At 44.8% G+C, this 25,572-nt stretch overlaps 1 protein-coding gene across 2 annotated transcripts in view; it reads right to left on the bottom strand.

Moving 5' to 3' along the window:
* Positions 1-25,572, bottom strand: part of HMCN1 (hemicentin 1) — a 1,785,366-nt gene that overhangs the window by 1,384,068 nt on the left and 375,726 nt on the right. For both annotated transcript variants that reach the window (XM_069641364.1, XM_069641365.1), the window contains exon 9: positions 9,233-9,377. In XM_069641364.1, the coding sequence (XP_069497465.1) occupies positions 9,233-9,377 (145 nt within the window). The remainder of the gene's footprint in view (positions 1-9,232; positions 9,378-25,572) is intronic.

The following is a 25,572-nucleotide window of genomic DNA, read 5'->3' as shown; positions in this document are numbered from 1 at the left end:
TCCTCAGTGTGCATGCATGTTTAATAAATATTATCTCTCTTTTACAGTGAGTTCTTTAGAACAAGCCTCCCTTCCTTGCATGCGCATTTTGAAAACTCCTCGTTGCCTATTTCTGGCCACTCCGTAGCACACCATATTTGGCTCTCCATTTGTGCTCGAGGGAGCAATTTAGGGTTTTGAGCACCTTCAGGTGAACCACTTGGGGGTCTGTCCTTTGTTGGAGGTAGTGGAGCTGGAGGGGGTGAGAGGAAGGAGTGAGTCGTTTCGCCAGGAGTCAAAGGACTCAATGGGTACGGGTCTATCTGTGGCTGGGAGTGTAGGGAGCATGCGTAGCAGGGCTTCAGCCAGGTCAGGTAATAACTTTACCTTGTTCCAGCATTCGAAATCAGACGAAGGGACCGAGGAGGCCTTGGGAAGTGGGGTTGGTGTGCAGCGATAGCATGGTAAGGCTGAGTGGTCTGTCCAGATGAGGGGTTTAGGTTGGGTGTCGAAACGAGGTCAGAGGAACTGCAAATGGCATCAAGGAGGTGGCCTGTAATGTGGAGGGGAGGGTTCTGTGATATGCTGGGTGCGGATAAGTTCCCCTAGACTGATGATTAGGGGTTGAGCCATGGAGTTGTTGGGCACCTCAAACATATATTAAAGTAGCCCAGTAGGGAGAGTGCTGGATAGTTAACTTGTGTGGTTGTTGATGAAATGTGTCTGCAAACAACGTTGTGTATTTTATGCCTGTTGTTGAACTCTGCACTGTTTTTTTTTATATATAAAGAGTTTAAAAAAAAAATAAGAAAAAGTGTGCACTAAGAGAGTGTTCTATACAATAGTAAAGAACTTTGAATACTTGAATATCTAACTAAGGAAAATAGGGCTATGCAAACCAAGTTGTGTGCAAGAAAGAATGACTTTTCAAAGAATTTTGTAATTGGGCTTAAAACCTACATGGTACCCCAATGACGTGGGTTCCCAATGTTTAATGGGCAGAATACGCTTTTTAATGGTAAATTATATTTTAGTGTTTTTAATGTCAAAACTAAGGAAAGAAGTGTAATGTTAACACGTGTTTAAGAAATAGCAGACCTTGTAGATAGTTTTACCCTGTAGGCGTATTTACTCTAAATTTGATGTTTATGTTTTTATATCAGCAGGATTTTTATCATGGATTTACATGTATTCAAATATTGTTTTAATCGAAGAAAACGTTGTTAAAGGTTACTGGTTTAGTAGCACACTTTAAAAGTTTTAGAAAACTAAATTGAAACGAAAGCACATAGATTTGTAGAGTTTAAGCAGAGGTAAGCACCCCAAAGCCTATTTAGCCTTCAGCTTTCCCTGTTCGGTACATTGCAGTTGTCCCTACATGGTACACCGTGGCGATCCCTTCCTGGTACACTGTGGCTATCCCGACCTGGTATGCTTCAGTTCAGCCAACCTGGTACACTGCAGTTTTCCCTACCTGTTACACTGCACCTATCCGTACCTCATACACCGAGGCTAGCATTACCTGATACACTGCAGCCATTCATACTTGGTAATCTTGGTTTATCTCTACCTGTAACACTGCACCTATCCGTACCTCATACACCGAGGCTAGCATTACCTGGTACACTGCAGCTATTCATACTTGGTAATCTTGGTTTATCTCTACCTGTTGCACTGCAGTTATCCATACCTAGTACACGGAGGCTATCCCTTCCTGGTACACTGTGGTTATCCCTACCTGGTATCCCTTAGTTATCCTTACCTGTTACACTGCACCTATCCGTACCTCATACACCGAGGCTAGCATTACCTGGTGCACTGCAGCTATTCATACTTGGTAATCCTGGTTTATCTCTACCTGTTACACTGCAGTTATTCATACCTAGTACACAGAGGCTATCCCTTCCTGGTACACCGTGGTTATCCCTACCTGGAATGCTTCAGTTATCCTTACCTGTTACACTGCACCTATCCGTACCTCATACACCGAGGCTAGCATTACCTGGTACACTGCAGCTATTCATACTTGGTTATCTTGGTTTATCTCTACCTGTTACACTGCAGTCATCCATACCTAGTACACGGAGGCTATCCCTTCCTGGTACACTGTGGTTATCCCTACCTGGTATGCCTCAGTTATCCCTACCTGTTACACTGCACCTATCCGTACCTCATACACCGAGGCTAGCATTACCTGGTGCACTGCAGCTATTCATACTTGGTAATCTTGGTTTATCTCTACCTGGTACACTGCAGTTATCCATACATAGTACACGGAGGCTATCCCTTCCTGGTACACTGTGGTTATCCATACCTGGTATGCCTCAGTTATCTCTACCTGGTACCCCGAGTCTATCCCTACCTGGTATAGTAAGGCTATCCCTACCTGGAATGCTTCAGTTATCCCTACCTAGTACATTGCAGCTATTCCTACTTGGTAATCTTTGTTTATCCCTACCTAGTACACTCAGGTTATCCCTTCGTGGAATGCTTCAGTTATCTGAACAGCTTTAATTCTTCACTGAATCTGCTCTGAATCTGCAACTGGGCCACTCTCAGTGACCTCGGTCCAGGGCCCAGCCACTCTCCACTTGCACTGCCTCCCTGGCACCCCCCTGCACTGCGAGACTGTCACTGTATCCTTACAGCCCCCCCTTCCCAGCACTTGTTCTTCATCTACCTTGCACTTGCCACCAGCTGGCCCTATTTATTATTTTTATGCTACTTACCTTGTACTGCACTTCCCCCCTCCCCTTCCCCTTGCACTTTTCCCTTCCCCCCACCCCTGCACTTGCACGATCTGAATGACACCTGGCCTAGTAGGATCGCTGTCTGTCTTCCCCTTGTTCCCCCCCCCCTCGTCGCGCCTTGAAACACTTGTGTATAGGCGCGTTACAAATGCCATATCATATCATATCATATCCCTACCTAGAACACTGCAGTTATCCATACCTAGTACACTCAGGCAATCCCTTCCTGGTACTCTTAGTATATTTCTAACTGGTACATTGAAGTTATCCCTGCTAGGAAAGATTTCTCTTTAGGCAACTTTCCCTCCCTATTGTATGGATTCCCAAACGTGTTGCTTTTGATTTTGAACCTGTCCTGACTTTTAACAGGCAAGTGAAGCCTTCGGCTTCTCTCCCCTGGCCTTTTGCTCAGTTGGCTATAGGGAAACAGATCAGTCCTTCAGACTATCAGTACTGGGAAGCTATGTTTCCATTTAGCCTTTTTACCTTTTTGGATAGCTTTTTAACAGTGCAGCCAGCATCTTACAATGCAGTGCAGTGGGGATACTTTTGTATCACCTTCTTGGGATTAATGGTTACGTTTGTATGTGTCTAAAAACTAGCTGGTGGCAGAAGATCCATTTTCACCGTTTGTACATTATTTTTAGTGTGCACATTCATGTTTACCGCATCTGGCTAATAAACGTGCGTAGTGCTCTAAAATGCCTGTGCCACAAGATTTTTTGCTTGCCATTTGGCCATATTGCTGTTTGGCCTACTTCCTGAACTTGCAGGTCAGGAAATCCCTTATGTAGTCATGCATTCACCCGGGAAAGCTGCTGCTTTTTCAGGCTACTGCTGGCCTGGTGTGTGTGGACACAGTATGTGGGTGGGACTGTCTGTTCCCACTCCACACCTGGGGTGCCTGAAAGTCTAGGTGTGGGGCGTCAGTGAAACCCACAGTGGTCCCTGATTGGACCACTGCTGGCTGTTTAAATGGTGCAGATCCTTACCATTGGTGGGATTGGACTTGCTTCCAGCCTAGATATAGGATAAGAGGAATCCTGCAGCCATTTATTCAGATCAGCCTTGGAGCCAAGTATCTTGTGTAGAAGAGCAGCCGGCTGAAGATCCATGGGCAACTCCTGACGAGGCCTGGCATCCCTTGCTGCAAAGGCCCTGAGCAGTGCTTTAACCCTTAGACAGGTGGGACTAACTAGTCTCAACGCCTTCTCGCTGGTCCAGACGTCCTGAGCCTTCGGAATCGTCCCTGGACCACCCGGTGGACTGACCAGCTCTCCAGTGGGCTACCTTGGTAGAATTGTCGCTGTTCCACGTTTGTTGCCGGAACCTCGGTGGTCACCAGCTCATGCCAGAAGTTACATTCCTGTCAAGTTTCAGCTTCCCAGCATCAAAGGATCCGGCTCTGGAAGGTCTTCTTCAACCACAACTGGAAAAGCACCTGCTGCCACCCGTGTGCGGTAGCTGCTGCTGGAATTCACCTACCCCCATCTGATGAAGTGTCCGGAAGAGGTCTGCATTGGTGTCTTCTGCATTTCTTCTTTGCAAAGGGTTGCACTCTGCTTCTGGAACCGACCAGAAGAAATCTTGCACCCGCAGCTCCTGGGCATCTTCTCTACGGGATCCAATGGCAGGAAAACCTACCTCCAGCGACCCCCAGTCAACATACCTAATCACCCGGGAAAATGATAGCAGTCAGGGGTTAAGTAATTGGAATGCATTCACCTCCCCCTGTTAACCTTAGAACAAACTTTGGTTATTCCATTCTACCACTTTTTGATCATCAGATGTAAACGCTTTTATCTAAAAGAAAGGAATAACATTTTAGATGCCTGTAACTTGTTGAATAACTTCTGGAACATTTTGACCATCACAGGAACTCTTTCTACATCTGTTCCCTCGCCTAAGAAGAAGCTTCATGGCTTTTGGGCACAAGCCCCCACAATAAATATGCCCTAACTGTAAAAGTCCAATCCGTATGAACTGATTTCATTCTACAGCATCGACCACTTACCTCCTTTTAGCTCTCCAAGTTATTGTATGCATTTCTATAAACCTATGGAGACTTATACTACATATGTTTGATAATTGAGTATTGTGTAATATTGTTACCTGCTTGATTCGTTTTTCTAGTGTGTGTTTTTGGGCCAATAATAAGAGTATTTGTGTACTTACCAGTCTAAATTGAATAATGACATGCTTTACTGTGTGATCTCATTATGGACCCCTGAACTCACTCCCTTTCTCCACCGACTAAGCCTTGATTACTCTCCACGCTTAGCTTGATTGGGTTTGGCTAACCTCTCAGAGTTCCCCTGTTCTCGATAACTAGGGTGGCCTTCTAAAATGTGTCCACCAGGCTAGATTCTAGAATTCCATCTTAAAAACCCCTACCTGGTACACTGTGGCTATCCCTACCTGGTACAATGTGGCTCTCCCTACCTGGTACACTACAGCTTTCCTACCTGGTACACAGTGGCTATCCCTACCTTGTACAATGTGGCTCTCCCTACCTGGTACACTATAGCTTTCCTACCTGGTACACAGTGGCTATCCCTACCTGATACACTGCAGCTATCTCTACCTGCTACACTGCACCTGAAACTACCTGGTACACTGCAGCTATCCTTACCTGGTACACTGCAGCTATCCCTACCTGGTACACTGCACCTATCCCTACCTGGTACACTGTGCCTATCCCTAGCTGGTACACTGCAGCTATCTCTATCTGGTACACTGCACCGATCCCGACCTGGTACACTGCACCTATCCCTACCTGGTACACTGTGCCTATCCCTAGCTGGTACACTGCAGCTATCCATACCTGGTACAATGTAGCTATCCCTACCTGGTACGCTGCAGCTTTCCTACCTGGTACACTGTGGCTATCCCTACCTGGTACAATGTGGCTCTCCCTACCTGGTACACTACAGCTTTCCTACCTGGTACACAGTGGCTATCCCTACCTTGTACAATGTGGCTCTCCCTACCTGGTACACTACAGCTTTCCTACCTGGTACACAGTGGCTATCCCTAGCTGGTACACTGCAGCTATCTCTATCTGGTACACTGCAGCTATCCCTACCTGATACACTGCACCTATCCCTACCTGGTACACTGTGCCTATCCCTAGCTGGTACACTGCAGCTATCCATACCTGGTACAATGTAGCTATCCCTACCTGGTACACTACAGCTTTCCTACCTGGTACACAGTGGCTATCCCTGCCTTGTACAATGTGGCTCTCCCTACCTGGTACACTACAGCTTTTCTACCTGGTACACAGTGGCTATCCCTACCTGGTACACTACAGCATTCCTACCTGGTACACTACAGCTTTCCTACCTGGTACACAGTGGCTATCCCTACCTGGTACACTGTGGCTATCCCTAGCTGGTACACTGCAGCTATCCCTACCTGGTACACTGCGGCTATTCTACGTGGATGCTTCAGTTAACCTTATCTGGTATGCTGCAGTTATCCCTACCTGGCACACTGCGGCTATCTTTACTTGGTACACTGCGTCTATCCCTACCTGGTACACTGTAGCTATCCGTAGCTGGTACACTGCGGCTATCCCACGTTGAATGCTTCAGTTATCCCTACCTGGTACGCTGCGGCTATCTCTACCTGGTACACTGCGGCTATCCCTACCTGATACACTGCAGCTATCTCTACCTGATACACTGCACCTGAAACTACCTGGTACACTGCAGCTATCCTTACCTGGTACACTGTGGCTATCCCTAGCTGGTACACTGCAGCTATCCCTACCTGGTACACTGCAGCTATTCTACGTGGATGCTTCAGTTAACCTTATCTGGTACGCTGCAGTTATCCCTACCTGGCACACTGCGGCTATCTCTACTTGGTACATTGCATCTATCCCTACCTTGTACACTGCAGCTATTCGTAGCTGTACACTGCGGCTACCCCACGTTGAATGCTTCAGTTATCCCTACCTAGTACGCGGTGGCTATCTCTACCTGGTACACTGCAGCTATCCCTACCTGATACACTGCAGCTATCTCTACCTGCTACACTGCACCTATCCCTATCTGGTACACTGCAGCTATCCCTACCTGGTACACTATGGCTATCCCTAGCTGGTACACTGCAGCTATCCCTACGTGGTACACTGTGGCTATTCTACGTTGATGCTTGAGTTATCCTTATCTGGTACGCTGCAGTTATCCCTACCTGGCACACTGCGACTATCTCTACTTGGTACACTATGTCTATCCCTACCTGGTACACTGCAGCTATCCGTAGCTGTACACTGCGGCTATCCCACGTTGAATGCTTCAGTTCTCCCTACCTGGTACGCTGCGGCTATCTCTACCTGGTACACTGCAGTTATCCCTACCTGATACACTGCACCTATCCCTACCTGGTACACTATTGCTATCCCTAGCTGGTACACTGTGGCTATCCCTAGCTGGTACACTGCAGCTATCTCTATCTGGTACACTGCACCGATCCCGACCTGGTACACTGCACCTATCCCTACCTGGTACACTGTGGCTATCCCTAGCTGGTACACTGCAGCTATTCATACCTGGTACAATGTAGCTATCCCTACCTGGTACGCTGCAGCCATTTCTACCTGGTACAATGTAGCTATCCCTACCTGGTACGCTGCTGCTATTTCTACCTTTGTTTCTGGAGTTGCTGGTTTCAGCCAATTAAAAAATAACAGGGGGTTAAACAAACGTAACACTTTGAGCAGTAAATAAAAAAGAATAGGAATAAAATATAATTCGTCTTTCTGGAATTCTATACAATAATTGCTCGACTCATTAAAGGTTTATTTCAGGCACACTTCAAGGGGTAAGTCACTGATTCATACCTCAAATTCACAATGCAGACAACAACTTCCAAAAAGCATTTAGAGTAGAATAAGCATCCATTTTGGACTATGTATTTTGCTTTTCGCAAGTTGCAGTTATAGCATGTTTTTTTTCGACTGTTGTCTCTGTTACGATCATCACAAGATATTCCATCTCGGTGTCCTAGGTCACTTGAGAAAATCCTTTTGCCTAAAACCTTGTGTACAATGTAGAAATGTTTGACCATAGCAAATAAAGTGACCCTTGATTTCAATTAATGTGTTGTTGTTTGTTGTAATGTGTCTACTTTTCCTATCTCAGTGGCATGCATGTTCAGGATGTTTGTTTGTATGTATGAGGTAACGAGTGCCCAGGGTATAGGATGCCCTGCACTACTCTAAATTCTTTAATACACAATGGTATGTATTTTGCCTACTTTTGATGCCAGAAAAGTAGATCCTTGCAAGCTTGGCATGTGGCCAACTTCGCACCAGACGTGCAGATGAACTGGCCTGCTGTTAAATCTCAGTTACCAGTTTAATGGTATCCACTACAGAGTGTAATTTGTTTTCTGACTTTGAGAACATTCAGACATGCAATTGCTCATTTTACTATAGCTGGTACAATAGCCAGAGGCAGTAAAATAGCTCAGTAGGTTGAGCGCTTGCTGCTGCGATGTGTGTGTGATCTGCAGGTTGCAGGCTCAAATCCCGGCAAGGCTAATTCAGGTTGATAAATGAGTACCAACACAGGTTGGATGATATTGTATGTATATTTGTTCTATATGAAGCGCTTAAGCGTAAGCGCTATATAAAAACATATCATTATCCTTTGGCCTTGGCCGTCTGCTTGCATTCACAGTAATTTGGTGATATGGGCCTATACACACCAATATATGGTGATCCATTCCTGTATGAAATGTATATCACATGGCAGTAATATTGTAGCCATATTTTTCGTAGTGTACATAGGAACAATGCTATGTGATGCCACTTCCTGTTTTTTCAAGGGGTGAAAGGTCGTGTTCCATCACTTCCGGTGATGTCACTTCAGAGTGGGGTCAAATGATATCACTTCCTGTGATGTCATCACCGGTCAAGGGACGTCTGATGTCACTTCCGCTACCCTTGGAATGTTGGTGAAAGGACGTCCGTGCGCATAGTACCGGATTTCAGTGAAGATAAATCAGTGAAATTGAAGCATTGTGTTTGCATTTCAGTGGGTTGGGTTTGGATGAGATTACATAGCGTTCCCTCTCTGTTGTTGTTAATTGGTTTTTACACTGCACAGAACCTTTGAGTTCATGCTACCCTTATTCCCCTGTGTCGATACTCATATTCTACTGCAGCGGCCACTAACTATTTTGTCCCTCATGAAAGCCCTTCTGATGAGCCTAGTATCACACTACCTCTTCCCTACTACTGGATAGTTGTAGTCCTAGGTGTTTAAATCTCCCAGTTATCCTCCTGATCTCCACCAGAGTACAGAGAGGTGAGTACTATCTCCTCCTCCATTTAAGTACATCTCGTACCTCTTGTTAGCATTGGCAATAGTTATCCTAGTGTACGCTATGGACAAACTCCCGCTCACTGCTCAATGCACGATGAGTTCAGCACACCGCACCCCATCTACACATGAGCACACTTCAGAAGTGCTCCTAAAACCAGGCCTTACGTGAAGAACTGTTCCACTCCGAGCTTGACGCCGTCTCGACTAAAACGCAGAGTAAAAGGTATCAGGCTGTCCACGTCGCACGGTATATGGCCGGGCTGCAGGTAGTACCCAGGGGTTTTCTCTGGCATCGTCACTTTTGGAGACCCTGAATAAAGAGAGAGACATCCAATTGTTAATGGTCTCCTGCCCCTTGCTATCTGAAAGGGCGGGTGATTTGAAAAGAATTACGTCATTATTTGTTATTATTCTTTGAAAGTCACTTATACGGTTTCTGTCACCATAGAGTACTACACAACTTTACAAAGAGACATATACACAGAGAAGCAGCAGGATGCTGGCAGGGAAGATGCACACAAAGAACACATCAGAGAAATATGGAACAACAACACACCAAGTGCACACAGGAATAAGAAGAACACACTATCGACAAACTACAGTTTAGAGGAAAGCATTCAACGGCTATGCAGCAATCATTTATATTTTTGTTTGCAGATTTGTAAAAAGCCGCTTGTGACAATGTGGTTCTCCACAATGTGCGGATTATGTCAATTAGAATTAAAGAAGCTCCTTCAGCCCTAGCGTCACTGCGAGTCATTGTGATGATGTACACGTGATTCCCACATTCCGCAAGTCTAGTCTTCAGTGACTGTGTAGGCTACAGTGAGTGCAAGCAGACATGAAGGTGTTCAACGCCGGGTTCCATGCCCTGGTGTACGGCGAGGGGGAGCCAAGCTCCCAGAGACTATACAAAGATTAGAGCAAAGGAGCACAAGTTGCACATAGCCATAAAAGGCGCGCACAAGAACCAAACACCCCACCCAGAGAGTATACAGGGAAAAGAACAATGCTCACAGAGTATGAGCAGAAGAGAGCATTGGTCTAGGGGAGCTTGCAGAGAAAAGAGGAAATAACCCAGAGAGTGTGCAGAGAAAAGTACCAAGCACCCAGTGAGTATGCACAGAAACGAACCATGCTCCCAGAGAGTATGCACAGAAGCGAGCATTTCTCGAGGGGGTATGCACAGAAAGAGGAAACAACGCTGAGAGTAAGCAGAGAAAGGAACCAAGAATCCAGTGTGTGCACACAGATAAAAGCTATGTCTGCAGAGAGAATGCATAGTAGAGAAGTTTGTTCTAGGGGAGTTTGCACAGAAAATAAATTAATCACCCAGAGAGTATGAAGAGAAAAGAACCAAGAACCCAGTGAGTATACAGAGATAAGAACCATGTTCTCAGAGAGTATGAACAGAAGAGAGCATTGCTCTCGGGGAGTACGCACAGAAAATAGGAAATAACCTAGAGAGTAGGCAGAGAAAGGAACCAGGAACCCAGTGAGAATGCACAGAAAAGAACAATGTCTGCAGAGAGAATGAGCAGAAGAGAGCATTGCTCTACGGGGGGTACGCACAGAAAATAGGAAATGACTTAGAGAGTAGGCAGAGAAAGGAAACAGGAGCCGAGTGAGTATGCACAGTAAAGAACTATGTCTGCAGAGAGAATGAGCAGAAGAGAGCATTGCTCTAGAGGAATATGCACAGAAAAGAATAACAGAGAATATGTAGGGAAAAGAACCGGCTCCCAGTGAGAATGAGCAGAACAGAACATTTCTCTAGGGGAGTGTGCACAGGCAAGAGGAAATAAGACAGAGAGCATGGTGACAAAATAACCAAGCACACAGCGAGTATAAACGACAATGAACAATGCTCCAAGAGAGTAGGAACAGAAGAGAACATTGCTCTAGGGGAGTGTGCACAGAAACCAACAATGCTCCAGGAGAGAACATTGCTCTAGGGGAGTGTGCACAGAAACCAACAATGCTCCAGGAGAGTAAGAACAGAAGAGAACATTGCTCTAGGGGAGTGTGCACAGAAACAAACAATGCTCCAAGAGAGTAAGAACAGAAGAGAACATTGCTCTAGGGGAGTGTGCACAGAAACCAACAATGCTCCAGGAGAGTAAGAACAGAAGAGAACATTGCTCTAGGGGAGTGTGCACAGAAACAAACAATGCTCCAGGAGAGTAAGAACAGAAGAGAACATTGCTCTAGGGGAGTGTGCACAGAAACAAACAATGCTCCAGGAGAGTAAGAACAGAAGATAACATTGCTCTAGGGGAGTGTGCACAGAAACAAACAATGCTCCAGGAGAGTAAGAACAGAAGAGAACATTGCTCTAGGGGAGTGTGCACAGAAACAAACAATGCTCCAGGAGAGTAAGAACAGAAGAGAACATTGCTCTAGGGGAGTGTGCACAGAAACAAACAATGCTCCAGGAGAGTAAGAACAGAAGAGAACATTGCTCTAGGGGAGTGTGCACAGAAACAAACAATGCTCCAAGAGAGTAAGAACAGAAGAGAACATTGCTCTAGGGGGGTGTGCACAGAAACAAACAATGCTCACAGAGAGTAAGAACAGAAGAGAACATTGCTCTAGGGGAGTGTGCACAGAAACAACCAATGCTCCAGGAGAGTAAGAACAGAAGAGAACATTGCTCTAGGGGGGTGTGCACAGAAACAAACAATGCTCCAGGAGAGTAAGAATAGAAGAGAACATTGCTCTAGGGGGGTGTGCACAGAAACAAACAATGCTCCCGGAGAGTAAGAACAGAAGAGAACATTGCTCTAGGGGAGTGTGCACAGAAACAAACAATGCTCCAGGAGAGTAAGAACAGAAGAGAACATTGCTCTAGGGGAGTGTGCACAGAAACAAACAATGCTCCAGGAGAGTAAGAATAGAAGAGAACATTGCTCTAGGGGGGTGGGCACAGAAACAAACAATGCTCCAGGAGAGTAAGAATAGAAGAGAACATTGCTCCAGGAGAGTAAGAACAGAAGAGAACATTGCTCTAGGGGAGTGTGCACAGAAACAAACAATGCTCCAAGAGAGTAAGAACAGAAGAGAACATTGCTCTAGGGGGGTGTGCACAGAAACAAACAATGCTCCCAGAGAGTAAGAACAGAAGAGAACATTGCTCTAGGGGAGTGTGCACAGAAACAAACAATGCTCCAGGAGAGTAAGAACAGAAGAGAACATTGCTCTAGGGGAGTGTCCACAGAAACAAACAATGCTCCAAGAGAGTAAGAACAGAAGAGAACATTGCTCTAGGGGAGTGTGCACAGAAACAAACAATGCTCCAAGAGAGTAAGAATAGAAGAGAACATTGCTCTAGGGGAGTATGCACAGAAAAGAGGAAAAAAGACATAGGTAAAATACAGAGACAACATTAAAGCACCCAGTGAGTATGCAGAGAAAGGAACAATGCTATCAGAGAGTATGGAAAAAAGGGAGCATTACTGTTGTTGAGTATGCACCAAAAAGAGGAAATAACCCTGAAATTATGCAGAGAAAGGGACCAAGAACCCAGTGAGAACGTACAGAAAAGTGCAATGTCTGCAGAGTATGAACAGAAGATAACATTGCCCTAGCGGAGAATACAGAGAAAAGAGGCAATAACATAGAGTCTGCTGCGAAAAGAACCAAGCACCCAGAGAGTATGAACAAAAGAGAACATTGTTCTAGGGGAGTATGCACAGAAGAGGAAATAACGCAGGGAGTATGCAGACAAAAAAACCAAGCACATAGTGAGTATGCACAGAACCAAACGAACAATGTCTGAAAATAGTAAGCACAGTAAAACAATAGACCATCGAGAAAGCATGCAGTGTAAATAATGCTCAAAGAGAACATGCACAGAAAAGTAGACAGCACCCAGAGGGTACCCACAAAAAATAAACAATCACCCGCAGGGTGAGCAGAGAAATAACAACAAGCCCAAAAAGTATGCATAGAACATATCCAAGTATCCAGAGAGTATGCACAAAAAAGAACAAAAAAGAACAATGTTATCAAAAAGGTATGGACAGAAAAGAACAATGTTATCAAAAAGGTATGGACGGAGAAGAGGAATTATCCCAGTGAGTATGCACAGAGGAGAATGCGTAGGCATGAGAAAATCAGCCAGAAAGAGCCACAGAAAGAAAACAAAAGAAAAATGCATCCAGAAAATACAGAAAATAATAATGTCAGTAGATAGTATGCACAGAAAAAGGAAGCACCCAGAGAAAATACAATGCTCAAAGACAGCATTCACAGAAAAGCACAAAGCACCCAAAGGGCACACACAGAACAGAACAAGGTCTGCAGAAAGCATGCACATAAAAGTACAAGGTCTGCAGAGAGCATGCACAGAAAAGAACAAGGTCTGCAGAGAGCATACACAGAAAAGAACATGGTCTGCAGATAGCATGTACAGAAAAGAACAGGGTCTGCAAAGAGCATACACAGAAAAGAACAAGGTCTGCAGAGAGCATACACAGAAAAGAACAAGGTCTGCAGAGAGCATACACAGAAAAGAACAAGGTCTGCAGAGAGCATGTACAGAAAAGAACAAGGTCTGCAGAGAGCATACACAGAAAAGAACAAGGTCTGCAGAGACCATACACAGAAAAGAACAAGGTCTGCAGAGAGCATGTACAGAAAAGAACAAGGTCTGCAGAGAGCATACACATAAAAAGAACAAGGTCTGCAGAGAGCATACACAGAAAAGAACAAGGTCTGCAGAGAGCATGTACAGAAAAGAACAAGGTCTGCAGAGAGCATACACATAAAAAGAGCAAGGTCTGCAGAGAGCATACACAGAAAAGAACAAGGTCTGCAGAGAGCATGTACAGAAAAGAACAAGGTCTGCAGAGAGCATACACATAAAAAGAGCAAGGTCTGCAGAGAGCATGTACAGAAAAAAAGAAGGTCTGCAGATAATGCACACAGAAAGGAATAATATATGAATCGAGAGAGAGTGCACAGAAAGAACAAAACATCCAGTGAGTATGCAGAGACTAGTACCATGCCCCCACTGAGTATACATAGAAAGGAACAATGGCCCCAGAGAGGATACACATAAAAGAACAATGCTCGCTCCCAGAGGATATGCACAGAATATAACATTGTTCCCAAAGAGTATGCACAGGAAAGAAGAAAGGATCCAGGGAGTATGCACAGAAAGGATTGCGGAGGTACGAATAAATCACTCAGAAAGTGTGCATAGAACCCCAGAGACCTAGAGATTATTCAGAGAAAAGCACAGCGCTCCCAAATTACCCAGAGAGCACGCACAGAAAGAAGAAAGCACCAAGAAAATATATACATACAATAACACTGTCCTCAGATAGTATGCAGAGACAATAATAAAGAACCGATACAGTGTGCAAGAAAGAACAAAGCATCCAGAGGGAATGCACAAAAAGCAGGAAGCACCCAGAGAGCATGCGACAAGAGCACCAAGAGAATATGCACGGAAAGAAGAAAGCAGCCAGAGGATATGCACAGAAAGAAGAATGCATCCAGAGAATATGCACAGAAAGCAGAAAGCAGCTAGAGAGTAATCACAGAAAGAAGAAAGCAGCCAGCGAATATGCACAGAAAGAAGACAGCAGCCAGAGAGTATTCACAAAAAGATGGAATCAGTCAGAGAGTATGCACAGAAAAAAGAAAGCAGCCAGAGAATATTCACAGAAGAGGAAAGCAGCCAGAGAGTATTCACAGAAAGAAGAAAGCAACCAATGAATATGCACAGAAAGATTAAAGCAGCCAGAGAATATATACATACATTAACACTGTCCTCGGAGAGTATGCAGAGACATGAATAAAGCACCCAGACAATGTGCAAGAAAGATCAAAGCATCCAGAGGGAATGCACAAAAAGCAGACAGCACCCAGAGAGCATGCAAAGAAAGCACCCATAGAATATACACAGAAAGAAGAAAGCGCCAAGTGAAAATGCAAAGAAAGAAGAAAGCAGCCAGAGAGTATGCACAGAAAGAAGAAAGCAGCCAGAGAAAAGGCAAAAAAGAAGAAAACAGCCAGAGAGTATGCACAGAAAGATAAAAGCAACTAGAGAGTATGCACAGAAAGAAAAAGGCACCCAAAGAATATATACATACAATAACACTGTCCTCAGAGAGTATGCAGAGACAAGAACAATGCTCACAAAGTATGCATGGAAATGTAGAAAGCACCGAGAGCGAATGCAGAGAAAGCACCCAGAGAATATTCACAGATAGAAGAAAGCAGCCAGAGAGAATGCACAGAAAGAAGAAAACAGCCAGAGAGTATGCACAGGAAGAAGGTAGAGAGTATGCACAGAAAGCAGAAAGCAGCCAGAGAGTGTGCATAGGAAGGAAGCAGCCAGGGAGTATGCACAGAAAGAAGAAAGCAGCCAGACTATGCACAGAAAAGAAGGACGCAGTCAGAGATTATGCATAGAAAAGAAGAAAGCAGCCACAGAATATGCACAGAAAGAAGAAAGTAGCCAGAGTATGCACAGAAACGAAGAAAGCAGTCAGAGATTATGCATAGAAAAGAAGAAAGCAGCCAAGGAATATGCAGAGAAAGAAGAAAGCAGCCAGAGTGTATGCACAGGAAGAAGGAAGCAGTCAGAGAGTACGCACAGAAAGAAGAAAGCAACAGAGATTATCCATAGAAAATAAGAAAGCAGCTACAGAATATGTACAGAAAGAAGAAAGCAGCCAGAGTATGCATAGAAAAGAAGAACGCAGTCAGAGATTATGCATAGAAAAAAAGAAAGCAGCCCCAGAAAATGAAGAAAGAATAAAGCAGTCAGAGTATGCACAGAAAAGAAGAAAGCAGTCAGACATTATGCATATAAAAGAAGAAAGCAGCTACGGAATATGCACGGAAAGAAAGAAAGAAGAAATTGGCAAGTATGCACCGAAAAGAAGAAAGCAGTCAGAGATTATGCATAGAAAAGAAGAACGCAGCCACGGAATATGCAGAGAAAGAAGAAAGCAGCCAGAAAGAGGAAAGCATCAGAGAGTATGCACAGAAAAGAAGAAAGCAGGCGGAGTATGCACAGAAAGAAGAAAATGGCCAGAGATTATGCACAGAAAAGAAGAAAGCAGCCAGAGGGTATGCACAGAAAGAATGCATCCAGAGAATGTACACAGAAGAAGAAAGAACCATAGAATATGCACAGGAAGAAGGAAGCAGGTAGAGATTATGCACAGAAAGAAGAAAGCAGCCAGAGAGTATGCATAGGAATAAGGAAGCAGCCAGGGAGTATGCAAAGAAAGAAGAAAGCAGCCAGACTATGCACAGAAAAGAAGAATGCAGTCAGATATTATGCATGGAAAAGAAGAAAGCATCCACAGAACATGCACAGAAAGAGGAAAGTAGCCAGAGTATGCACAGAAACGAAGAAAGCAGCCAGAGATTATGCATAGAAAAGAACAAAGCAACCAAGGAATATGCAGAGAACGAATAAAGCCGACAGAGTGTATGCACAGGAAGAAGGAAGCAGTCAGAGAGTATGCACAGAAAAAAGAAAGCAGTCAGAGTTTATGCACAGAAAAGAAGAACACAGTCAGAGATTATGCATAGAAAAGAAGAAAGCAGCCCCAGAAAATGCAGAAAGAATAAAGCAGTCAGAGTATGCACAGAAAGAAGAAAACTTCCAGAGATTATGCACAGAAAAGAAGAAAACTGCCAGAGATTATGCACAGAAAAGAAGAAAGAAACCAGAGAGTATGCACAGGAAGAAGAAAGCAGCCAGAGAGAATGCACAGAAAGAAGAAAGCAGCCGAAGAGTATACACAGAAAGAGCAAAGCAGCCAGAGAATATGCATAGATAGAAGAGAGAAGACAGAATCCAGAGAGTATGCACAGGAAGAAGAAAGCAGCCAGAGAGTATGCACAGGAAGAAGGAAGCCTTTAGAGATTATGCACAGAAAGAAGAAAGCAGCCAGAGAGTATGCACAGAAAGAAGAAAGCAGCAAGAGAGTATGCACAGAAAGAATGCATCTAGAGAATGTACACAGAAGAAAGAAACCAGAGAATATGCACAGAAAGAATGCATCCAGAGAATGTACACAGAAGAAAGAAACCAGAGAATATGCACAGAAAGAATGCATCCAGAGAATGTACACAGAAGAAGAACGAATCCAGAGAGTATGCACAGGAAGAAGAAAGCAGCAAGAGAGTATGCACAGGAAGAAGGAAGCAGGTAGAGATTATGCACAGAAAGAAGAAAGCAGCCAGAGAGTATGCATAGGAAGAAGGAAGCAGCCAGGGAGTATGCACAGAAAGAAGAAAGCAGCCAGACTATGCACAGAAAAGAAGAACGCAGTCAGAGATTATGCATAGAAAAGAAGAAAGCAGCCACAGTATATGCACAGAAAGAAGAAAGTAGCCAGATTATGCACAGAAACGAAGAAAGCAGTCCGAGATTATGCATAGAAAAGAAGAAAGCAGCCACGGAATATGCAGAGAAAGAATAAAGCAGCCAGAGTGTATGCACAGGAAGAAGGAAGCAGTAAGAGAGTATGCACAGAAAGAAGAACACAGTCAGAGATTATGCATAGAAAAGAAGAAAGCAGCCACAGAATATGCAAAGAAAGAAGAAAGCAGTCAGAGTATGCACAGAAAAGAAGAAAGCAGTCAGATATTATGCATAGAAAAGAAGAAAGCAGCTACAGAATATGCACAGAAAGAAGAAATTAGCCAGAGTATGCACCGAAAAGAAGAAAGCAGTCTGAGATTATGCATAGAAAAGAATAACGCAGCCACAGAATATGCAGAGAAAGAAGAAAGCAGCCAGAGTATGCACAGAAAAGAATAAAGCACCAGAGAATATGCACAGAAAGAGGAAAGCATCCAGAGAGTATGCACAGAAAGAAGAAAGCAGTCAGAGATTATGCACAGAAAAGAAGAAAGCAAGCGAAGTATGCACAGAAAGAAGATAACTGCCAGAGATTATGAACAGAAAAGAAGAAAGCAGCCAGAGAGTATGCACAGAAAGAAGAAAGCATCCAGAGAGTATGCACAGAAAGAATGCATCCAGAGAATGTACACAGAAAGAAGAAAGAAACCAGAGAATATGCACAGAAAGAAGAAAGCAGCCAGAGAGGATGCACAGAAAGAAGAAAGCAGCCGAAGAGTATCCACAGAAAGAAGAAAGCAGCCAGAGAATATGCACAGATAGAAGAGAGAAGACAGAATCCAGAGAGTATGCACAGGAAGAAGAAAGCAGCCAGAGAGTATGCACAGGAAGAAGGAAGCAGGTAGAGAGTATGCACAGAAATAAGAAAGCAGCCAGAGAGTATGCATAGGAAGAAGGAAGCAGCCAGGGAGTATGCACAGAAAGAAGAAAGCAGCCGGACTATGCACAGAAAAGAAGAACGCAGTCAGAGTATGCACAGAAAGATGAAAACTGCCAGAGATTATGAACAGAAAAGAAGAAAGCAGCCAGAGAGTATGCACAGAAAGAAGAAAGCAGCCAGAGAGTATGCACAGAAAGAATGCATCCAGAGAATGTACACAGAAAGAAGAAAGAAACCAGAGACTGTGAACAGAAAGAAGAAAGAAGCCAGAGAGGATGCACAGAAAGAAGAAAGCAGCCAAAGAGTATACACAGAAAGAAGAAAGCAGCCAGAGAATATGCACACATAGAAGAGAGAAGACAGAATTCAGAGAGTATGCACAGGAAGAAGAAAGCAGCCACAGAGTATGCACAGGAAGAAGGAAGCAGGTAGAGAGTATGCACAGAAAGAAGAAAGCAGCCAGAGAGTATGCATAGGAAGAAGGAAGCAGCCAGGGAGTATGCACAGAAAGAAGAAAGCAGCCGGACTATGCACAGAAAAGAAGAACGCAGTAAGAGATTATGCATAGAAAAGAAGAAAGCAGCCACAGAATATGCACAGAAAGAAGAAAGTAGCCAGAGTATGCACAGAAACGAAGAAAGCAGTCAGAGATTATGCACAGAAAAGAAGAAAGCAAGCAGAGTATGCACAGAAAGAAGAAAATGGCCAGAGATTATGCACAGAAAAGAAGAAAGCAGCCAGAGAGTATGCACAGAAAGAAGAAAGCAGCCAGAGAGTTTGCATAGGAAGAAGGAAGCAGACAGGGAGTATGCACAGAAAGAAGAAAGCAGACAGACTATTCACAGAAAAGAAGGACGCAGTCAGAGATTATGCATAGAAAAGAAGAAAGCAGCCACAGAATATGCACAGAAAGAAGAAAGTAGCCAGAGTATGCACAGAAACGAAGAAAGCAGTCAGAGATTATGCATAGAAAAGAAGAAAGCAGCCAAGGAATATGCAGAGAAAGAAGAAAGCAGCCAGAGTGTATGCACAGGAAGAAGGAAGCAGTCAGAGAGTATGCACAGAAAGAAGAAAGCAGACAGAGATTATGCATAGAAAAGAAGAAAGCAGCCACAGAATATACACAGAAAGAAGAAAGCCGCCAGAGTACGCACAGAAAAGAAGAACGCAGTCAGAGATTATGCATAGAAAAGAAGAAAGCAGCCCCAGAAAATGCAGAAAGAATAAAGCAGTCAGAGTATGCACAGAAAAGAAGAAAGCAGTCAGAGATTATGCATATAAGAAAGCAGCTACAGAGTATGCACAGAAAGAAGAAAGCAGTCAGAGTATGCACCGAAAAGAAGAAAGCAGTCAGAGATTATGCATATAAAAGAAGAACTCAGCCACGGAATGTGCAGAGAAAGAAGAAAAGCAGCCAGAGTATGCACAGAAAAGAAGAAAACACCCAGAGAATATGCACAGAAAGAGGAAAGCATCCAGAGAGTATGCCAGAAAGAAGAAAGCAGTCAGAGATTATGCACAGAAAAGAAGAAAGCAAGCAGAGTATGCACAGAAAGAAGAAAACAGCCAGAGATTATTCACAGAAAAGAAGAAAGCACCCAGAGAGTATGCACAGAAAGAAGAAAGCAGCCAGAGAGTATGTACAGAAAGAATGCATCCAGAGAATGTACACAGAAAGAAGAAAGGAAACCAGAGAGTATGCACAGAAAGAAGAAAGCTGCCAGAGAGAATGCACAGAAAGAAGAAAGCAGCTGAAGAGTATGCACAGAAAGAAGAAAGCAGCCAGCGAATATGCACAGATAGAAGAGAGAAGACAGAATCCAGAGAGTATGCACAGGAAGAAGAAAGCAGCCAGAGAGTATGCACAGGAAGAAGGAAGCAGGTAGAGAGTATGCACAGAAAGAAGAAAGCAGCCAGAGAGTATGCATACGAAGAAGGAAGCAGCCAGGGAGTATGCACAGAAAGAAGAAAGCAGCCAGACTATGCACAGAAAAGAAGAACGCATTCAGAGATTATGCATAGAAAAGAAGAAGGCAGCCACATAATATGCACAGAAAGAAGAAAGTAGCCAGAGTATGCTAGAAACAAAGAAAGCAGTCAGAGATTATGCATAGAAAAGAAGAAAGCAGCCAAGGAATATGCAGAGAAAGAAGAAAGCAGCCAGAGTGTATGCACAGGAAGAAGGAAGCAGCCAGAGAGTATGCACAGAAAGAAGAAAGCAGTCAGAGATTATGCATAGAAAAGAAGAAAGCAGCCACAGAATATGCACAGAAAGAAGAAAGCAGGCAGAGTACGCACAGAAAAGAAGAACACAGTCAGAGATTATGCATAGAAAAGAAGAAAGCAGCCCCAGAAAATGCAGAAAGAATAAATCAGTCAGAGTGTGCACAGAAAAGAAGAAAGCAGTCAGAGATTATGCATAGAAAAGAAGAAAGCAGCTGCAGAATATGCACAGAAAGAAGAAATTAGCCAGAGTATGCACCGAAAAGAAGAAAGCAGTCAGAGATTATGCATAGAAAAGAAGAACACAGCCACGGAATATGCAGAGAAAGACTAAAGCAGGCAGAGTAAGCACAGAAAAGAAGAAAGCACCCAGAGAATATGCACAGAAAGATGAAAGCATCCAGAGAGTATGCTCAGAAAGAAGAAAGCAGTCAGAGATTATGCACAGAAAAGAAGAAAGCAAGCAGAGTATGCACAGAAAGAAGAAAACGGCCAGAGATTATGAACAGAAAAGAAGAAAGCAGCCAGAGAGTATGCACAGAAAGAATGCATCCAGAGAATGTACACAGAAAGAAGAAAGAAACCAGAGAGTATGCACAGAAAGAAGAAAGCAGCCAGCGAGAATTCAAAGAAAGAAGAAAGCAGCCAAGGAGTATGCACAGAAAGAAGAAAGCAGCCAGAGAATATGCACAGATAAAAGAGAGAAGACAGAATCCAGAGAGTATGCACAGGAAGAAGAAAGCAGCCAGAGAGTATGCACAGGAAGAAGGAAGCAGGTAGAGAGTATGCACAGAAAGAAGAAAGCCGCCAGAGAGTATGCATAGGAAGAAGGAAGCAGCCAGGGAGTATGCACAGAAAGAAGAAAGCAGACGGACTATGCACAGAAAAGAAGAACGCAGTCAGAGATTATGCATAGAGAAGAATAAAGCAGCCACAGAATATGCACAGAAAGAAGAAAGTAGCCAGAGTATGCACAGAACCGACGAAAGCAGTCAGAGATTATGCATAGAAAAGAAGAAAGCAGCCAAGGAATATGCAGAGAAAGAAGAAAGCAGCCAGAGTGTATGCACAGGAAGAAGGAAGCAGTCAGAGAGTATGCACAGAAAGAAGAAAGCAGTCAGAGATTATGCATAGAAAAGAAGAACGCAGCCACAGAATATGCACAGAAAGAAGAAAGCAGCCAGAGTATGCACAGAAAAGAAGAACACAGTCAGAGATTATGCATACAAAAGAAGAAAGCAGCCCCAGAAAATGCAGAAAGAATAAATCAGTCAGAGTATGCACAGAAATGAAGAAAGCAATCAGAGATTATGCATAGAAAAGAAGAAAGCAGCTACAGAATATGCACAGAAAGAAGAAATTAGCCAGAGTATGCACCGAAAAGAAGAAAGCAGTCAAAGATTATGCATAGAAAAGAAGAACGCAGCCACGGAATATGCAGAGAAAGAAGAAAGCAGCCAGAGTATGCACAGAAAAGAAGAAAGCACCCAGAGAATATGCATAGAAAAGAAGAACGCAGTCAGAGTATGCACAGAAAGAAGAAAACGGCCAGAGATTATGCACAGAAAGAAGAAAGCAGCCAGAGAGAATGCACATAAAATAACAATGCTGGAGGAGAGCATGCACAGTATGCACAAGTTAATATTTATTAATTAAAGAGATCTTGATTAATTGACCCCGCAAAGGCAGAAATTAGCAATTTGCAAGACAAGCAGCAACAAATATGCATTTTTCAAAAGATCATATGGAACGTAAAATGAATGAAAACAGAAATTAAATATATGGTAATATTTTAGATGAGAATTAAAGTGGAAGCTACTCGAAGAGTAAACAATCGAGTTAATAAAAAAAAAACATGCCTGCCCCCATTTCAAAGAAGGGTAGCACCTGAAGGTGTTAAACACGGATGACCTGCCAGTCAAAGCTCACAATATTGTAATCAAAGGAATGGATTCGTTTGAAAACTCAGAAATCTGACCACTGCCATATGAGACATTCTACCTTCTATAAGTCTCGTCTATGTGACCAGAGCCGCATCCAAACGACAACTCGAAGATTTCTGAAAAGCGAAAGCTGCACAAATGCTGACCCCGACCAATGAGGGTGAACTCGGCACCCGAGCCGCAATCACAACACAAAGGGCTCGTGCAGGTGTCCGACAATTTTAACAGCCAAAATAGACATCGGAGTATTGCACAAAAAGAGTTTGACTTTGTAGGAACACCCTAATATTAATTAGGAGTCACTCAGCAGCATAATCTGCAAAGTTGTTTCACACAAATGCACATTTGCGCATTGCTGTTTGCACATCCCGCGAGGTGCACAGGTACAGGATTTTCGTGATGTGTGTACAATTTGTTAATGTGTGCACTTCAACACTACAACGCTATATTTCATTTTTAAAAAAAAGTTCCTGCAGGCTTCAAGCTTCATGAAACCTATGTCCATATACATAACTCGTTTAACTGGAACAAACTCTTTTCTCATGTTGTATGGCTCTATGGCTAAATTAACAAGAAGTGGTCTTGCAAAGTGCATTTCTGCCATTTTTGGGGCCTCCCTGTGTGTGACCTGGTAAGAAAGGATAGAGGGGGCGATGCAGATGCGAAACCTGAGGTGTTGATGGCTGCAGGTTGGTGGTGCCCACGTCCTGAGTGCCTCTCTGGTTGAGTGTGTGTTGCCAGTGACACTTGGCAATATGTTATGCAGGGGGCGAGCCAAAGACCTGACAGAGTTACCACGCTCTGGGCCTGAGGGAGCTGCTCCTGGAGGCGTGAGGTGGCAGTGCAGGGGGCGAAAGAGGCGAGCCTTGCCACAACTCTATATATGCTGTTATGGTCACTGAGACATTCGGCTGTGTGTGGGGATGTCTGTGCGTAGGCAATTTAAGAGTAGAGTCAGTCGGGAAGAAGAGTAGGCAAACGGGAGCGCCATGTAATTGGGGGGGGAGGGGTGAGGGCAAGCTTTCGGCAACATCCGGGAGCGGGGCAATTGCCACCATCCAGGGAAGTGATTAAGGCAGTCTATTGGATGTTTGTGGAGATATTCATTCAGTTCCATGTCGGCTGCGTTGAGTTGTGGCAAACGAGTATCTTTTCCCTTTAGTCATTTTCAGGGAGCTGTTTGAGTTCCTAGTACATAAACGTCATTTTGGGGAGAGGCTCATTGAGTCCAAGTAGCAGGAAAAGCTTAACCCGAAAACCTGGGTATCCACAGAGACAAAAGACCCCTTCTGTGGTGTGGGACCCTCCCCAGTGTGTTGCTCCTTTAAGGGAATATGTCCCTCCCCTGTGTGTTGCCCATTTAACATGGGCCATGACAGCACCTCTGCAGACACGCCCACCAGAGCGGCTGCAGACTCCAGAAGAGGAATGACTGAGTCTGTGTCTCATTTCATGTAGACCTGCAGACCTACACGTGGAGGCACAGGCCAGCATGCCCTGATGCCGTGGGACCCTCGTGCCAGCACTGTGGCAGAGGTCTGCATGGTCATGGGCATGGCTGGCTGTGCCCCCGCCCCAAATGGTGCTGGAGTTCGGTTGCACCATGGGGCCTGCCGGAAGTCCAGGGCAGGTCCCAACCCCCACAGGCACTGGGCCTGTTAAGTGCTGATGTCCATAGCGGGTCCACCATAACATTGGCGACCAGGAGGTCAGAACCCCGAGGGGCTCCCTATCCCCATTGTTTTTTTCTCTTTTCGTGGGTGTTCCCTCGTCCTCTTTGTTCAACGGAAGAGGGGGAGGAGCAGTCAGCTGTCCCCTGTTGCAGGGAGGTGAGAGACATGTGGCATCCATCACCGCGCATGGGGAGGAGCGGCAGACCATTGCCATGGTGGAGGCATTGTGGGTAGCCCTGGCCTTCGCCCCGGCCGCGGCCCTCATTCCTGAGGCTGCTCGTGCGGCCGGGATCAGAGTGTGGTGGCACCCCTTTGATGTCCGCAAGCCCTGCGGCATTCACAGTGGCGAGGGAAAGGGAGGACCAGTGATGGTCTCTCCCACACTGGTGGAGAGAGACCATGTGGGAATCCTGCCGGCGAGTTTTCCCCGCCCGCGACCCTCTGAGGGGAGTGCTAGTGCGGCCGGGTGGGATTTGCCACACACACCCCTCTGTAGCATCCGCTGTGAAGAAGGGGTGCAGATCAGATGTCCCGGTGTGGAGCAAAAACAAAAAAAAAGAAAAGAGGAAGTAGAGCGCACCTGCCCCCCCCCCCCAACCAAGGCAGTAGCACTGGTGCAGCTGCCTATGCTGGACAGGTGGCACTCGCCGCCCGGAATGGGGAGGGGAGTACCTATCCCCTCTACCTCCTCAAGAATGGAGAAGCCTGCTGGAACGGGGGAGGGCCCAAATGCTTTCCGGCAACAGTGGAAATGAAACGGCCGTGGCCACAATAAACATATGCTCCGGCCCGGAGCTGTCATCAAGAAAATGAGGCGGCCATAGCCGCAATGAACATATGCTCCAGCCCGGAGCTCTCATCGAGGACGGAGGTGGCAGTAGCGGCATAAACATATAAACAAAGGGTATCCTTTGTCCGCCCCCAATTGTCCCGGGCCGGGCGGTGAATGAGGTGATCAGAGGCTACCCGCCTCAACAAGCAAAGCAGGCAGCATTCTGCTGTGGTCCCAGCTAAATGGATGTGAGTCTGTATTCCCATAGGTTCTGAGTCATGCTCTCAATGGTGCCGGCATTTGGCAATGGCGTCATTCGGTGGTGAAAGTGCCATTGGCCCCAGGTTAATAAAGGGTGTTGTAAAATATGATCGAACTGCCAACATTCCACCAGCGGTTCGCTAACCGCGACTGTCACCCACGGGTGATGTGTAGAGTGTGTTAATGTGTGTAGTCTGTTTATGATTAGGGGAGTCTGTTTGTGTAGTGGTGGCATATCTCATTTGCTGTCGAGTTTAGAATTTTGAAGTAGTACAAGTAATGTCATTCTGTAACGGGGGAGGGGATTGTTTATGGTTTTAGTAACTTGTGTTGGTTCGTTATGAAAAAGGAGGAGTGT

This window comes from Ambystoma mexicanum, chromosome 1q (assembly GCF_040938575.1).
Source record: "Ambystoma mexicanum isolate Mex_15411 chromosome 1q, UKY_AmexF1_1, whole genome shotgun sequence".
Taxonomy (NCBI): domain Eukaryota; kingdom Metazoa; phylum Chordata; class Amphibia; order Caudata; family Ambystomatidae; genus Ambystoma; species Ambystoma mexicanum.
This window is presented reverse-complemented; position numbering and strand designations above follow the sequence as displayed.